Source organism: Mustelus asterias, chromosome 3 (assembly GCF_964213995.1).
Source record: "Mustelus asterias chromosome 3, sMusAst1.hap1.1, whole genome shotgun sequence".
NCBI classification, from domain to species: domain Eukaryota; kingdom Metazoa; phylum Chordata; class Chondrichthyes; order Carcharhiniformes; family Triakidae; genus Mustelus; species Mustelus asterias.
Window position 1 is genome coordinate 127,211,713 of NC_135803.1, and position 18,259 is coordinate 127,229,971.

The following is an 18,259-nucleotide window of genomic DNA, read 5'->3' on the forward strand; positions in this document are numbered from 1 at the left end:
AAATTGGCACAGGGTCAATAAGATTGAGGTAAATGTGTGGCTCAAAGATTGGCATGGGAGGAATGGGTTTGAATTCATGGGACATTGGCACCAGTATTGGGGAAGATGGGACGGTCTTCGTCTGAATCATGCTGGGACCAGAGTCCTGGCGAATCGTATAACCAGGGCTGTAAATAGGGCTTTAAACTAAATAGTGGGGGAGAGGGTTCAGGATATGGGGAATTACAAAATCAAAAAGGTAAAGGTGAGGGTACGAGTGCAGGTTAATGATGAGGGCATTCATCTAGTTAAAGGAGTCAAGGGCTCAGACAGAGTAAAAAAGGTGACAAACACAAGGAGGGAGGTGGTCAACACAGTGCAAGGAGATGGTCTGGGGAAGGATAACCAGTTTGCGACAGGTAGGGACAGAGCGTGCAATCAAAAGAATTCACTAACAAATCGGGTCCATATAAAGGCTAGCATAAAGACACTTTACCTGAATCCACGTAGCATTCGAAACAAAGTGAATGAGTTGATGGCACAAATCAGTACAAATGGGTATGATTTAGTGGCCATTACAGAAAGGTGGTTGCAGGGTGACCAGGATTGGGAACTGAATATCCAGGGGTATCAGACATTTCAGAAGGACAGACAGGAAGGAAAAGGAGGTGGGGTAGCTCTGTTAATTAAAGATATCAGGGCTGTAGTGAGACGATATAGGCTCTAAGGAGCAGAATGTGGAATCGTTGTGGGTGGAGATAAGGAATACTAAGGGGAGAAAGTCACTGGTGGGCATGGTCTATAGGCCCCCAAATAATAATGTTGAGATGGGTCAGGCTATAAACAAGCAAATAATGGATGCATGCAAAAACAGAACAGCAATAATTATGGGGGATTTTAACCTGCATATTGATTGGTTGACTCAAGTCAGACACAGTGGACTGGAGGAAGAGTTCTTAGAATGCTGTCGGGATAGTTTCCTCGAACAGTATGTTACAGAACCTACGAGGGAGCGAGTTATCTTGGATCTGGTCCTGTGTAATGAGACAGGTAAAATTAATGATCTTCTTGTGAGGGATCCTCTTGGAATGAGTGATCACAATGTTGAATTTCTAATACAAATGGAGGGTGAGAAAGTAGGGTCCCAAACCAGTGTCCTCTGCTTGAACAGAGGAGAGTACAATAGGATGAGGGCAGAATTGGCTAATGTAGACTGGGAGCGCAGACTAGTTGGTAGGGCAGCTGAGCAACAGTGGCAGATTTGAGATTTTTCTCAGTACTCAGCAAAAATATATTCCTGTGATAGAGGAATGTAAGAAAAGGGATAACCAGCTGTGGATAACTAAGGAAATAAAGGAGAGTATTAAATTAAAAACCAATGCATACAGAGTGGCCAAAACTAGTGGGGAATTAGAAGATTGGGAAAGCTTTAAAAACCAAAGAACAACTAAGAAAGCGATAAAGGAAAGGAAAGATAGATTATGAAACTAAACTAGCACAAAATATAAAAACCGATAGTAAAAGTTTTATAAATATATAAAAAGGAAAAGAGTAGCTAAAGTAAATGTCGGATCCTTAGAAGATTGCGTGGAGGATGCAGAAAGTCTGCAGAGAGATTTGGATAGGCTAAATGAGTGGGCAAGGATCTGGCAGATGGAGTATAATGTTGACAAGTGTGAGGTTATCCACTTTGGAAGGAATAATAGTAAAATGGACTATTACGTAAATGGTGAAAAATTACAACATGCTACTGTGCAGAGGGACCTGGGGGTCCTTGTGCAGGAATCACAAAAACTCAGTTTGCAGGTGATCAAGAAGGCAAATGGAATGTTGGCCTTTATTGCAAAGGGGATGGAGTATAAAAGCAGGGAGGTCTTGCTGCAATTGTACAAGGTACTGGTGGAGCTGCAACTAGAGTACTGTGTGCAATTTTGGTCCCCTTATTTGAGGAAGGATATATTGGCCTTGGAGGGAGTACAGAGAAGGTTCACCAGGTTGATACTGGAGATGAGGGGGTTAGCTTATGAGGAGAGATTGAGCCTGTACTCATTGGAGGCTGAGGGGAGATCTTATAGAGACATACAAGATAATGAAGGGGCTAGACAGGGTAGAGGCAGAGAGATTCTTTCCACTTAGAAAGGAGACAAGAACTAGAGGACACAGCCTCAAAATAAGGGGGAGTCAGTTTAGAACAGAGTTGAGGAGGAACTTCTTCTCTCAGAGGGTAGTGAATCTCTGGAATTCTCTGCCCATTGAAGCAGTGGAGGCTACCTCGTTAAATATGTTTAAGTCACAGGTAGATAGATTTCTGATCAATAAGGGAATTAAGGGTTTTGGGGAGCGGAAGTGGTAAGTGGAACTAAACCACTATCAGATCAGCCATGATCTTATTGAATGGTAGGGCAGGCTCGAGGGGCTAGATGGCCTACTCCTGCTCCTATTTCTTATGTTCTTATGTTCCAAGATGCAACATTTCAATGGAAGACTATTATACACATGCAATAAACTTCTGCATTAAACTTCTACTCGAGGGGTGCTCCAAGATTAATACAAATACAAGAAAAATCATTAACAAGAAAATAGGTTTACATTCTGTTCCAGGATATAGGTTTGTACCCATGGGCTAAATTGGAAACCTCAACCATGACATAACGGCACCCCCCAAAACAATATACTTATCAAAATATCCATTAGCTGCCAAGGGCAGAGGCCACCCACAAACAAGTAGCACGGGCAATCCCTAAAAACAGTGTCTCCACCAAGCATTAGTCACAGAGGGTGCTAATTAATGTGAGTATAATTGGAACCAAGTACATAAATAAGGAAATATACCCCACCTTCATTAATTATGTTTGAACTAAATGATGGCATACAGCATTGTGCAATAGCCACCATCTACTTTCACTTAAGCAGAGCTTCCGTCATCATGGCATTAGACTTCTGAAGACAAAATAATTGCAACATAAGCACATTTTCCTGGATAAGCGACCTAATTAATTTACCTTTCAAAAATCTTTCCTCCTGTTCTCCCCATGTCTGCGTGGGTTTTCTCCAGGTGCTCCAGTTTCCTCTCGCAGTCCGAAAGATGTGCTAGTTAGATGCATTAACCCAAACAAACGACGGAGTGTGGCAACTAGGGGAATTTCACAGTAACCTCATTGCAATGTTAATGTCAGCTTACATGTGACTAAATAAATGCTTCTAGAGTTTAGTGAATGTGTCACATACGAAATCAGTTTTCCATGGGTTTTTTTCTTATTCTATCAACTAAATCAGTAGTTTAGATGCTTTCAAATATTTCATCCCCTGCTTAAAAAGCAAAAACAAACTTTTCCAGGAAGGTTCCAACTTCAACTTGTAGAAATCAAGTCAGGAGAAGCCTTCAACAGTTTTATTAGTCACAAAACTGGAGCCCAACAGAAGCAAACATTTCTGTTGATTGTTAAATGACATATATATTGAAACTGTCTATGTATTCAACAACTAAGTTAGCTGGAGGCAAGCAGCCAACTATTTCTCAAATGGCTGCTTGCAACTAGCACATTTACAGACTGGGCTCCCTTCCACTCTTACTCAAAACCAAAAAGAAGCCAAGAAAATCATTTACAGATATTCACCACAAGTCACACCTGAAGATTTCAATGCTACCACTAAAAGATCTTAATATTGGATCACTCAGCATTGTATACAACTTTAAAATTTATGCTGCTTTTTTTTTGAATCAAGGATGAAAATTCTCTCGTCACCCACTCTCCCTTTCTCCCCACTCCCAGCAGCCCACAAAAAACTAGTTTCCAGTTTAGTTGCTAAAACAGATTAGGTAAATCCTCTGGCAGCAGATTAATGGAGATCCCCAAAAGGACATCAATTCAACTATACTGGTTAGTCAGTGTGAATATTAAAATATCAGGTCACAAAGTGGGGTTAAAAGCAACTGTCCCTTCTCCAAGAGAAAAGTTTAATCAGTTGGTGCTTCCACATCTCCCTTGGCAAAAGCATTCCAAATATTTGTTTCTTTAAAGCATACTATGTTGCATTTGCACCCAAAAAAAATACAAAACAGTAGCAGCACAAAACTGCAGTAATGCGGTGGAAAGTGACTGAACCGCAGTTAGCACTGCTGCCTCACAGCACCACCATGGACTCGGGTTCAATTCCTGGTTTGGGTCACAGTCTGCACATTCTCCCAGTGTCTGTGTGGGTTTCCTCAGGATGTCTCTGCATTCATCCAGAACTGAATTAACAAGATTCTATTTTTGCTTATGTAACAGCAGGCACCTTATAGTGGAAGGAATGCTTGAACCTCAGGGCATTATTTTCAGTTAATCAGTTTGGCTAATTTGTATAGTCGGAGTGAGACAGCAGGCAATGTGGCTTGAACAACCCATGTTCTCTACAGCAACTGCTCCTGGATGCTGAGGTCAGGCATGGAAATCTTAAAGCACTCGAGGATTATGAACACATTGCTAGGTGGAGAACCAGTGTCTGGGTTCTACGGGGAAAACACATTGCAGTTCAACCTGCATTGACTCAGAGCCAGAGATTTACGGCATGGAAATAGGCCCTTCGGCCCAACTTGTCCATGCCGTCTTTTCTTTTTTAAAACCCCGAAGTTAATCCCTATTGCCTGCATTTGGCCCATATCCTTCTAAGCATCGTACCCATGTAACTATCTAAAGGCTTTTTAAAAGATAAAATTGTACCCACCTCTACTACCACCTCTGGCAGCTTGTTCCAGACACTCACCACCTTCTGTGTGAAAAAATTGTCTCTCTGGACACTTCATCTCTCCCCTTAAAACTATGCCCTCTAGTTTTAGACTCCGCTATCTTTGGGAAAAGATAACTATCTAGCTGATCTGTGCCCCTCATTATTTTATGGACCTCTATAAGATCACCCCTCAGCCTCCTATGTCCCAGAGAAAAAGGTCCCAGTCTATCCAGCCTCTCCTTATAACTCAAACCATCAAGTCCCGTAGCATCCTAGTAAATCTTTTCTGCACTCTTTCTAGTTTAATAATATCCTTTCTATAATAGGGTGACCAGAATTGCACACAGTATTCCAAGTGTGGCCTTACCAATGCCTTGTACAACTTCAACAAGACGTCCCAACTCCTGTATGCAATGTTCTGACCGATGAAACCAAGCATGCTGAAAGCCTTCTTCACCACTGTCCACCTGTGACTCCACTTTCAAGGAGCTATGAACACGTACCCCTAGATCTGTTCTGTAACTCTCCCCAATGCCCTATTATTAACTAAGTCCTGCCCTGGTTCAATCTACCAAAATGCATCACCTCGCATTTGTCCAAATTAAACTCCATCTGCCATTTGTCAGCCCACTCGCCCAATTGATCAAGATCCCATTGTAATCCTAGATAACCTTCTTCACTGTCCACTATGCCACCAATCTTAGTGTCTTCTGCAAACTTATTAACCATGCCTCCTATATTCTCATCCAAATCATTAATATAAATGACAAATAAGTGGCCCAGCACTGATCCCTGAGGCACGCCACTGGTCACAGGCCTCCAGTTTGAAAAACAACTCTCTACAACCACCCTCTGGCTATCAAGAAGCCAATTTTGTATCCATTTAGAAACCTCACCCTGGATCCCACGAGATTTAACCTTATGCACAACCTACCATGCAGTACCTTGTCAAAGGCCTTGCTAAAGTCCATGCAGACAACATCAACTGCACTGCCCTCATCTACCTTCTTGGTTACTCCTTCAAAAAAACTTGGGACAGATATTTTTGGTGGGGGAAGTAGGGTAAGAGAAAGCCAAGAGTGGGGGTTAGAGGTTAATGGAAAAGACAACATGTGCAGCCTGATCATTGACTTGGAAATAAACTTATGGGTTTCATTGGCTGTAAAAACATGACTGCATGTTTGTAATATTCTATTTCCATGTGGTAATAGCAAACTGAACATATAGTGGCTAAAGTGGCACTGCAGCAGCACAGTATTTTACCAGTAATAAGTTTCCAAATACTTCCAAAGAAACTCATTGAATTTGATGTTGTTAACTCTGTTGCTCTATCCACAGATGCTGCCAGACCTGATTTCTTTTCCCCAGAATTTTGTTTTTATTTCAGATTTCTGGCATCCATAATCCTGGTTGAATTCAGCAGAATTGATTAAAGATCTGGGTTATCCAAACTTAGTGGGAAGGATATTTAAGACATTTCCCCATCTCTAACCCAGAACTAAATGGAAAATATCAGAGTTCCATTAGCAGACTTCTTGCTCAAACAACATTTGCCAAAATTACCAAAATGTACCTACTGAGCCAGTCAATAACGTGGTGCATGGAAAGTCTTCAAAAGGTTGTCTCTTAGGGTGTTTTGGTAGGAGACCTAGTGCAAGGGTGGAGTAGGAAAATTGGAAATTTATAAAATCAGCCAACTAAATTACAAGCTCAAAAGGAATTCTCTTTCTGCAGGTATTTTAAGTGCCAGTTTCCAAGACTGAACTTACAGCTGTGAATAAAACGGTTTGACAATTATAGTCTAGTAAATTTAAAGACTGAGCAGGACGACAAATGCATTATGCCATACCATAGGGGACATGTGTTACTGCTAATGGCCTCAGGTCACGTCAGTACCAAGATTACATTTAGGGAATGGTAAAGATTCATCACTTGGGGTATCTTTGAACCTCTGCAGCTAAATAGATTTGCAAGAGCAGCAGACACATCAACCTGCTTTCCTGATATCAGGTGGACAGCCCAGAGACATGAGGATCTTTAGAACTTCCTGCCCTGCACCACTCCATGCAGACCAGCACCAGTGCACACACACACTAGTCAAATAATGCAGCAATACCCACACATGTTCATACAAAGAAAGCTTTGTCTGCTGGCTGAAAATCCAGAAAGTTAATTTATTCATTGATTGAGTCAGTTTAAATATTTTAGATGCTATTGAACCCCAAAACAACAATCAACTGGAACCTGAATCTTCTACACTTAGTATTTGCTTACTTCTAGGGCTTTGTTAGTCCTTTACTGCATAAATATTTTAGTTTAGTGTCACAAGTAGGCTTACATTAACACTTCAATCAAGTTACTATGAAAATCCCTAGTCACCACACTGGCACCTGTTCAGGTACACCATGGGAGAATTTAGCATGGCCAATGCATCCAACCAGCACATCTTTCGGATTGTGGAAGGAAAAGGAGATGGTCAAAAGTAGTAGGGCAGCAGTGGTTAGCACTGCTGCCTCACTGCGCCAGGGACCTGGGTTCAATTCCCAGCTTGGATCACTCTGGAATCTGCACATTCTCCCTGCATCTGTTTCCACCCATATTCCAAAGATAGGTGGTTAGGTGGATTGGCCATGATAAATTGTCCCTCAGTGTCGGAGATTAGCAGGGTAAACGCAAGGTTACAGGGATAGGGCATGGGAGGGATTGCGGTTGATGCAGACTTGATGGGCTGAACAGCCTCCTTCTGCCCTGTACGATTCTAAAAGTTCAATGATCACATCTATCTAACCACACAACTAATCTACATCTATCGATTAGCTATCGGAGCACTTTTAGTAAAGAAATGGATTCAGCAGGTTTTGACTTGTAAATTCTCATCTTCAAGCAAGTCCATAACTTTGATCAAATTATTTACTCTGAATTCTGCAACTACCTCATTGAATAGAGCAATTGAAAAAACATAATTGATTCAAAAGTAGTTGCTATTAGTCTCCAGTAACCATAACAAGGAATAATTCAGACAGGACCACACAGGTAATACAGGCATCTTGTTGGTGGTGGTGGATATTTATATAATGCTACAAGATGATGATTCCTGGGGAGGGAGTAATTACCATTTAATAGCAGAGCTTTATTCTTTAATTTCAGATAGCTTCTGGATCTTTTATGCAGGTTTATGAATGACAAAGTACCCTTAAAGAGTAGACTACAAACTGCAAAGTTAGATATCTAGCATAATGAGGGAAATCCAAGAGCCCACAAGCTGCAGTATCTAACCAATGGGTGGCTGTTATAGTAGTTCTTGGGAGTTGTCACTTGAGGCCCATGGAGTAACCAATATAAAATTAGAGCTTCGCAAGGTTCAGGAGAAAAACCTCTTTGCATCCAGTTAGTTCTGAAAGTACTGCAGCAATCTACAGTATAGTTTCCTACCAGGCTATGAATGCCTTGAATAGGATTTTGGTATTCCCTTCCCATCAAGGTTCAGTTATTTTAGCTTTCAACAACTCAAAACATTCGGATGAGAAAGAGGCATCTGCTGTGCAAATGCTGGATTTACTAGTAGCTGGTAATCTTACTGGCAACTTCAGAAACAAGATTAAAAACCAAAAGAAAAATCATACATCTCAAAATCCAAACAGGTCAAGCTTGGGCACTACAAGTCTAAATATTTACTTTATGGTTCAGAGCTCAGTCATGAAAAGGAGAAGCCTTCCCTAACCTACGAGATCACCACATCTAAGCAGCAAGGTGGGCTAGCATCTAACACTAATGCCTTGCACACCTGTCCTTCTCCAAGGATCATACCTGTGCATAGAATCCCTACAGTGCAGAGGGGTCATTTGGCCCATTGAGTCTGCACTGACCTGAGAGCATCTTAAAACCGTCCCCCCCACCATTCCTGTAACCCACGTATTTCCTATGGCTAATCCATCTAACCTACACATCTTGGGACACTAAAGGGGAATTTAGCATGGCCAATCCACTTCAGCTGCACATCTTTGGACTGGAGTTCAAAGCAATTAATGAACAAGCCCAGCTGAGGGCAGAAAACATGAGACAAAGTAATTGACTAAACAAAAAGTGGCTTTTATACCAAATGACAAAACAGTGAGTCTAGTAGACAGCTGGTGTAACTTGCTACCTGGGACATCAGGTATGAATCCTCAAGAGGCCTGAACTATGAAAGTAGTATTACATCTGGTGGAACGATGGATCAATTGTGTCTGATGTAGTCAGGAGGATGGTAGCAGTGATGTCATGTTTTACAGTGGCTTTGTGTTACTCATCATGATGAACAACTGCTCACTGCACCTCTTCTAGAGAAGTACTTGAATCAGTTATTTATAACCGAGTTAATCCTTCGGCAGGGGGGGGCGGGAAAATGGGGAAATAAAAATTCATCAGGAGGTCTGTTGATCAAGATAACATGGCCAAGTTAAATACATAATCAAGTCTATTTTCTGTATTGCAATACTCTGCAGCAATCCATTTAATTGAACTTGATCACAAATAGATAGATTCAAGGGAGTAGACCAGTCATTCCCTACACGGACATGGTCAAAGTCATGCTTTTGCACTCTTGGTTTAGAGATCTTACAACTTTTTTTTAAAAAAAAAGGTCAGATTGCAATTTATTGGAGAGTTTGCATACTTTTTCCAAGGCTATCAAAACTCTACACAAGGATTTCTCAACACCTACTTTTACAGTTTCTAATGAGCTTCCACACAAGACAATCAGCTGATCCAAAATAAGAATTACAGACCAGATTGGAGCATCAATATTTCATTTAAAATTCCCTGTGTAATGTCATGGGTCAACCATTGCCAATGAATTAAAAAGCAAACAACTTGGGTCACTCAGGTTCAGTGTCACTGGCAGAAGGCTAGCTTTCCAGATCACACCCTCCAGCTAATATTTAACCAAAAGCTTGGCTCATTGTTTAACAGCAGATAAAAGCAAGTTTAAAAAAAAAGGCAGCAAATGAAACTGCTTACTAGTTGAAAAAAGTTGCTCAAATGAGATACATTTCCCACCGAGTAATATGCCTCACAAATCTGCACAATCTGATATATCACTGTTGAGTGAGGGAAAAATTACATGTATAAACCCCCCCAAAGTTATATTAATCAGAACTCAAAACAGATTGAGAGAGATTGTAGGAGGGGCAGGAGCAACTCAGCCACCTATAGGAGAGAGAATGAGAATCCAAGTCTGCACCTGAAGGTACCACACCCTACTCAATAAATAGCTACAGACCAGACAGAAAAAAAGAGAACTAGATTATTCCACATTTAGAGCAGCTAAATTTAATATAATTTTTTAAAAAGTGGAATGTAGTGGTTCAAACTTCCTATTCACACTTCAAAGCAAACCCTCTTAGAAACTATTCAGCTGGGTCAATGGCTATGAACCCCACCCCCACACAAAAAAGGAGAATATTTCCATAATCAACGTGGGGACATGAAGAACTGAACTTGGCAGTCGAGCATTTCAAACTTTTGGAAATTAACACAAGCAACCAACCGGTGAGCAATGTCTTCACAGCAAAGCCAGAAATAAAACACAATGCAGCATGTGCAGAGAAAGCGAGGCAGTTTGAAATTCTCAATAATAAATCCACTGGCTTGTGTGGGGGGGGGAATGATTTAAAAAGCAAGTTGCCATGGTGACGATATAAGGCTCAGGTTCACTGAAGGTTCTGGTTGCCCAAGAATCGAACAAATAATTTAAAAAAATAAAATCTCAGACGTACCTTGCGGAACAAGGGCAACTTTTGGTCTAAGTTTAGAGACAATCCTCTGAGGAGAGTTTTTAAACAGATAGGGAGGGAAAAGGGACTCACCGATAGACACCAGCCTGATGTTCTCCTTGTCGAGGAACTCGAGCGCCACGGACACATTCTCCAGCTGCATCTGCCTGAAGGTGGGTCTCTGGTGGTACTTGCGGTACATTCGCTTCTGGCTCAGCACCTCGAGCAGGGCAATGAGGCGCAGGCCGTCCGCCAGGTCACTCTGCAGGTTGTGGATGCGCTTGTTCACACACTTCAGGTGCTCGTTGCACCAGCGGGTGAAGGTGTTCTGCTGAATCCGCTTCCACGGAGCGTCGTCCGCCAAGTCCTTCTCGGTGACCGGCATCTCGGCGTCTTTGTCCCCCTGCTGTTGCTGCCGCGACTGCAAATGCTGCTCTGGCTCCCTCCTCTGCACATGCGTGCTCATACTGCCACCTCCTCCTTTATAAAGCCTCTGTGCACTTCCGGGAGTCTGTCTGCTCACAGCTTCACTGCTAGGGAGGGAGGGAGAGACAGGGTTACAAAAGATAAAAAAGTCTGAAGTCACGTACCAACACACTCAAGAACAGCTTCTTCTCTGCTGCCATCAAGACTTTAGAATGGACCTATCATGTTAAGTTGATCTTTCTCTACACCCTAGCTATGACCATAACACTAAATTCTGCACCCTCTCCTTTCCTTCTCCCCTATGTACTCTATGAATGGTATGCTTTGTCTGTATAGCGCATTGATCTTTCCCTACACCCTAGCTATTACTGTAACACTACATTCTGCACTCTCCTTTCCTTCTCTATGTACAGTATGCTTTGTATAGCACGCAAGAAACAATACTTTTCACTGTACACCAATACATGTGACAATAATAAATCAGATCAAATCATGGTTAGTCACAGAGAGGGTGAACCCACATGTCTGCACTATAAACACAATCATTCCGTTCAATTCTGCTCTCATTTTAAACTCTGTCCCTGGGTAAAATCAACCCATTTGTCGCCAGGACTACTTTCACGTCAACCTGAGCTGCTGTCGTTAAGAGTTTTCCAAGCTTTAATCCCACAAGTGGTTTTAACCATTTCAAGTAATTGGGGACAAAACAAATAAAAGTGTCCCAGCCCACTGGGATCACATTATAATCTGCTCTTCCAAACTTTGGTATGCTTTCCTTTATATATTAACATTTTTGAAATGCATGGTGACATGTGTATTGAGGTTTTAGAAATGAACACTTTTGTTAAAAAGTGTAAAATGGTGGGGGGGGAGTTGATTTTTGATTTGATTTACTATTGTCACATGTATTGGGTACAGTGAAAAGTATGGTGTGTATTCCAGTCCTGACTGCCAAACCCAGAGCTGTGATTCATCACTGAGGGTCACATCACTATTCAAGAGGAAATGTCTTTCCTGTCTTGTTAAACATGACATTCCAGAGAGAAATGTCATCGGTATTTACGGTGTGCACATAATCTATTTTCTTCCGCTCACAGCGATAATTCATTCAACTCCAGTTGGCAGACTTTACCAGATGGCCATCATAAATGCTGTTCGGGTACAAGGGTCATCACAACTAATTCTGGCCCAGCCCTGCCCCCATAATCTTAGCTGTCCCTGGACGGTGAACAGGAGTGTGAAGGGGTGTGCTCTTAAAACCATATCACACCTTCAATCCATTAGCAATACACCCACTGGGGTGTCCTTACCCTTCCTGAGCTGAGGATGTTAACTCAGAATCAAATCTGACAGGTGTGGATCAGCACTGGAAACATTATCCACAACCCAGCCTTCATCATAAATTTCAAGTTCATTCATTAAACCTGCTCCTAGGTTTGTACAGGGAATCATGATGACAGAGGATTGGGCAGGAGAGTGGAATGTTCTTTCAGAAAGCTGATACATTCATAGAATCCCTACAGTGCAGAAAGAAGCCATTCAGCCCATTGAGTCTGCACCAACTCTCTCTGGCAGAAGTTCCTTACCAAGGCTCTTTCCCCCACTTTATCCCCAGGTAACTTTACACATTTACCATGGCTAATCCATCTAACCTACATATCTTTGGACACTAAGGGGCAATGTAGCACAGCCAATCCACCTAACCTGCCCATCTTTAGACTGTGGGGAGTAAACCGGAGCACCTGGAGGAAATCCATGCAGACACTGGGAAAAGGTGCAAACTCCACACAGACAATCACCGAAGGTCGGAATCGAACCCGGGTCCCTGGCACTGTGAGGCAGCAGTGCTAACCACTGTGCCACCTAGTGCCCATTGGGCCAAGTAATCTCATTGTGCACTGTGACACATCCCACTTCTTTGTCTAACCCACCTACTAATGTTTCTGGAGCTGACACCAGTGGAGATCCAGTAACTACTTGGTGCTGCCAGCATAAGAAATAGGAACAAGAATAGGACATACAACCCCATGAGCCGTCTCTGCCATTTAATAAGATCATCATTGCTCTGCTCTTGGCCTCAACTCTGCTTTCCTGCCTGTTGCCCTAGTGTTCAAGAATCTGTCTATCTCAATCCTGAATATATTCAACGAGTCCGTCTCCACTGTCCTCCAGAGTAGAGAATTCCAAAGGTTCACGACCGTCTGAGAGAAGAAATGTAACAGAGCTGTGTGAAATCAGTGATGTGAAATCATGGCACATTCTTGGTCTGAAGGTTAGTGATCTTTCTTTAATCTGGAAATAATGATGTGATCATTCATTCAAAAAGTTTAATTTGGCTTAGATTTGACATTTCAAGCAAATACTTCCAGAACTTTTGCTCAAGTGGAAATGCTTAGACATTTATAAAAGTGATATAATTAAGAACAGTGGAGGTATTTAAATTCAGTGTCAAAATGTTATCAGTGTTATGGAATGCCTTCAAAATATTTGTGCTCGGATAGTTCTGTAAAATAATTATCTTTGATATCATTCTTTTCCCCTCCCACTCCCCTTTTCCTTTACCCAAGTGCAAATTGAACCATCTGAAATTTTTCAGGGCACTGAATTTACAAGATGCTTCCATAACTCTCATTTATGTATTCTTAAATTAATATAATATTTGGGAATACAAAGGCTTAATCTTTTATGGAATGACATTTTTTACTATCTAGAATCAGAGATTTGTCACAGTGCAGAAGGCCACTCAGCCTATCGCGTCTGTACCGGCTCTCTGAATGAGCAATTCACCCAGTACTATTCGCCTGCCTTCTTCCCGCAACCCTGCACATTCTTCCTTTTCAGATAATAATCTTATTCGCTTTGAATGCCTCAATTAAACCTGCCTCCATCACACTCTCAGGCAGCACATTCCACATTTTAAACAGTCACTGAGTGAAAAAGGTTTTCCTCATGTTGCCATTGTTTCTTTCGCCCTCTTGTTCTAGACCCTTCCACAAGTGGGAACGGCTTCTCCCTATCCATTCTGTCTGGGCTTGTCATGATTTTGAATACCTCTAGCAAATCTCCTCTCAGCCTTCACTTCTCCATGGAAAACAGGACCAACGTCTCCAATCCATCTATGTAACTGCGTGAGTCTGAGTTGAAATACTGTTAAATGAGAAACATAGGCCCCTTATGGGCGGCACAGTGGCTAGCACTGCTGCCTCACAATGCCAGGGATCAGGGTTTGATTCCCGGCTTGGGTCACTGTCCATGCGGAGTTTGCATGTTCTCCCCGTGTCTGCATGAGTTTCCTCCGTGTGCTCTGGTTTCCTGCCACAGTCCAAAAGGCGTGCGGGTTAGGTGCACTGGCCATGCTAAATTCTCCCTCTTTGTACCTGAACAGACGCCAGAGTGTGGTGACTAGGGGATTTTCACAGTAACTTCTTTGCAGTGTTAATGTAAGCCTACTTGTGACACTAATACTTAAACTTCAACCAATTGTAACCCAACCAGTCCAGCAGGAGTGGAGCAATGGGCAATTATCATCATGCAAATTAATTTTGTCTTCTGATCCTGCTGGATACGGGCACTGGTGGTAAACAAACCTGGAGGAAAGAGACAACTGACTCATTACTGACTGAAAGTCAGGGTCCTAGGATGTTCTCATGAAGGGTCACTGACCTGCTACCAGAGTTGTTGAGTATTTCCAGCATTTTCTGCTTTTATTTCAGATTTTCAGCAGCTGCAGTACTTTACTCTTGTCTTTTTGTGTAATAAAGGCTGTGCAGTAATCTTGGTAGCTCAATAACAAACCCATCAACTTCACACTTAGAACACAGCGGAGGTTGGATAGCAGGATTTTAATTCGAGTTGAAAGTTAAGATACCATAAGCCTAATTTCTGGAGCAGTGAATGAGGTCCTTACTATTCCTCACCTGTCCAAAATTAACCAGGAGTCAAAATCGGGACCCTCACGTCAACTTTCTAGAATCCTTTTCATTATCCTTCTCACCTTACTGCTTTGAATCCCCTCCTTCAAAATCCTGCATGAAACCCCATTCTCTAAATATTTCCTTTAGTCCCTCAACTCACCCCATCCTGAATCATCCATGCTCCTCACACGAACACTATTTCTATTGTAAAGCCCCTGGTGATTTTATGTACATTAAAGGCACCATGTACAAGTTGCACTCCTCTGTAGTTCACTTCTCCCAGTATCAAAATATAGTTCTGTATCCTTTTAAGATTTTTAACCCTTCAAGTTAGTTTTCAGGTTTCAAATGACAAAACCATTTCTTATATGTAACATCTGGAAAGCATTATGCTTGCACAGTTCATTGCAGCTGGGTACAGAGGTATGAATTTGGTTTGTGCCTACAATTACTCAATCAGCAAATTCCCCAAAGGGTGAAGCTCAGACAGTAGGCAGCTTGCTTTCCATAGAAAGGAAAAGAAAATCAAAGGGAACAGTTGCCCCTGGCTGTTCTTGTGTACTTTCTTAAGCTGTACATTTTGCATACATTTAGGTACAGGTCACTTGCTCGCTCTTCCTATTGGATTGGATTTTGGTGAGACATGCAAAAGGAATAACAAAGAAAAATAACAATTATCGAAAAACTAACAATCCGACAAAAATCTGGAATAAGTGATTTTGGATATATTTCTGAGGGTCAACGTGAACACATTGAAGGTACAGAAATATCAAATTGTATCTCGTTGGGTAAAGAAAAACCAAATTTTTAAATATACTTTGTAATAAAATTATTGAATCTTGCAGCATGGAAGGAGGCCATTTGGCCCATCATACCTGTGCCAGGTCTTTGAAAGACAGATTCAATGAATCTCACTTCCCAATAGTCTTGCAACCATTTTCTTTTTAAGCATATATTCTATTTCCCCTTTACAAGTTACTTTTAAAAGTCACAATTGAATCTGCTTCCACGATCATAACAATTCACTGCATTAAACAAAACATTCTCATCATCTTTGCTCTGCTTCTTTTTCTAATTATGTTAAATCTGTGCCCTTTGGTTGCTGAACCACCCACCAGTAGAAACAGTAACATATTTATATTCTTTAGGAATGCCTTATTTTGAAGCTCCTTTTTCATGTTAGTTTTTTTTTGTTGTTCATATGGCTTGAATAGAGAGTGAGTTAGAGAGTTCTGCACATGGTAAAGCATCCAAAACCTGGGAGCAGCAGTAGGTTCTGGTGGCAGGGACAATAGGATGGTTCACAGAAGACAAGGTCCTTTACCACCTCTGCTGAAGAAAATGTAAATGAGGAAGAACTCCAGGGATCCAGTAACAAGAAGAAAATAGAGTGTTTCTGTAATAACTCAAGACACCCAACAGGAGAGGAACAGTATTTATTATTAAACACAAAATAAAGCCACTACTCAATGGCATACAGACACAAGTCCCAACTTTCTATTTATTTAAACAATGCATCCAAAAACATTACAATTTATCCAAATACATTATAATTTCAGTAGTCCATTTTATCAGCCTCTTCAGAATAGGTGTGACTGAAACATGGTTTAGAATTAAGTATTAACAGGCTGGCAGAATTGTCCTGTTTCTTTACCAATGAGATTGAGAAGGTGGCCAACTCTCCATTAACTGTCCCCTGTATTAAACGAACTGCTGCAGTCAAGAAAATCATTGCAACCATGGTAAACAGCCAGCACCAGCCTCTTTTCTATCAAGGTGAATAGCTTGAATGTTTTTACACAGTATTAGTTTTAACAACAGGCTGATATAATCACAATGTCAACAACAAATGTGCCAATTACAATCATAATTATTATGAGTTACTATTTCTACTCCTTAATACAAACTCAGTTCCAATGAAAATGATGTTCCATTGGAAGTTAGGGTATCTGTTGCCTTTTGGGGTTTTGCCGTTCAGGGTTGCGCCTTCTGGAGGTTAAACCATCCAGGGGCATTGCCTTCTAGGCAACACAAGTCCCAACCGGGACACCAGTTTTCACACGAGTCCCAACCAGGGCAGTAGTTCTGCAGATCCTTCCCGGTGTCTGCCTTATAAAGGGCTTAGATTATGAGCTCCAGACGGCAGGCCATTTCCTGTTACCAGGGCAATTTATATTCAATGAGTCCCACAGGGAGATTAATTAGAGATTCCCCATGGAACTCACAGTTCTCACATGGGTTATCACAGTTTCATATAAACAGGTATTGAAAGGACACCCAAGGAGCTTCAACACTGTGGCTGGAAGTATGGAGATGCCTCAGTTTGAAAAATCTCATTCTTACTTTCAGTCCCTCACTGGAATCGCCGCTCCATATCCCGGGTCCTACAACCCTCCAAGATCTCTGCACGTCTCCCTTTCTGCCTTCTTGTGCACCCCTATTTAAGTCACTTCACCATTGGCTACCAGGTTTTCAGCTGGCCATGCATAAATGCTGGAGTTCATTACCTACTCCTGTCCACCTCTCTTTCCTTTTTCCAGATGCTCCTTAAACTCCACCTCATTGATCAAGCTTTTGATTCTCGGTTCTAATACCTCCAAGGCTCAGTGTGTCGGATCTTGTTTGATAAACACTCCTTTGAGCTGCTTTACTGAGTTAAAGGTGCCAGGTAAATGTAAGTTGTTGTCCACCTCCAGCCAGTGTGGTATCAGCTCGCATGGCATCAACAGTCTTTAACCGGAGAGTGTTAACACATCCAAGGGCCCAGGCTCTGACCACAGGAATCAACATTCACTGTCTTTGCAGCTTAGACAGAAGCTCAAATGGCTGACTGTGCAGTGTGTGGGCTCCACCTTGGAGAGACAGATTTGTGCACCACATGGAAAGTAATTTTCAAGGATCACCCACCTTCCGAATTTTGCGCTCCCCCAGATCAGTGGAAATGCGGAGCTGCGGCCCCACGGGAGTGGCAGCGGTGCAATGAAAGTGGCAGAGTTATCCTCGCTCAGGTTGTCTCAGCACATCTGCTCCCTTGCCACCCCTCAACCAATACCAAACGTGGTGCCACCAAGCTTACTGAGGTTTGCTTGGCCGGACAGCAGCCCAGGTGCTGCAGTTGGAAGCCAGGTCCTCTTCAAAGGCTCAAGGACCCAGGCAGGAGTCACAAACATTTCAAGGTCACCACATAAGCATCAATAGCTTTCTATTCACTAGCTTTGCTGCAGCCACTGGGCAAGCATTTCATTGCAATACCTGAGTTTGTAGGTGAACCTGAAAAGCCCTATGAGTTGATCAGTTGACTCTAATGGTGCCATTTTCTACTTGAATGCTTCAGCTAATATCCTCTTGTAACCTTGTACAGCTACACGTGTTCAACAGCAGCAAAGACCTCCCTTGCTTAAAGGGATCATCTTTCAGGTTAGTTGCTGACTGATTTCTACTGGCTATTGCTGAGTTAGTGGAACAGTTTAATAGCTT

At 42.0% G+C, this 18,259-nt stretch overlaps 1 protein-coding gene across 8 annotated transcripts in view; it reads right to left on the reverse strand.

Moving 5' to 3' along the window:
• LOC144491573 (filamin-B-like) overlaps window positions 1-18,259 on the reverse strand; it is a 167,804-nt gene that overhangs the window by 102,174 nt on the left and 47,371 nt on the right. For 6 of the 8 annotated variants that reach the window (XM_078209568.1, XM_078209562.1, XM_078209561.1 and 3 more), the window contains exon 2: window positions 10,536-10,972. In XM_078209568.1, the coding sequence (XP_078065694.1) occupies window positions 10,536-10,908 (373 nt within the window). In that variant the 5' untranslated portion in view covers window positions 10,909-10,972. Of the gene's footprint in view, window positions 1-10,535; window positions 10,976-18,259 lie in introns of all 8 variants that reach the window. The other 2 variants (XM_078209565.1, XM_078209564.1) reach the window with 2 other exon arrangements.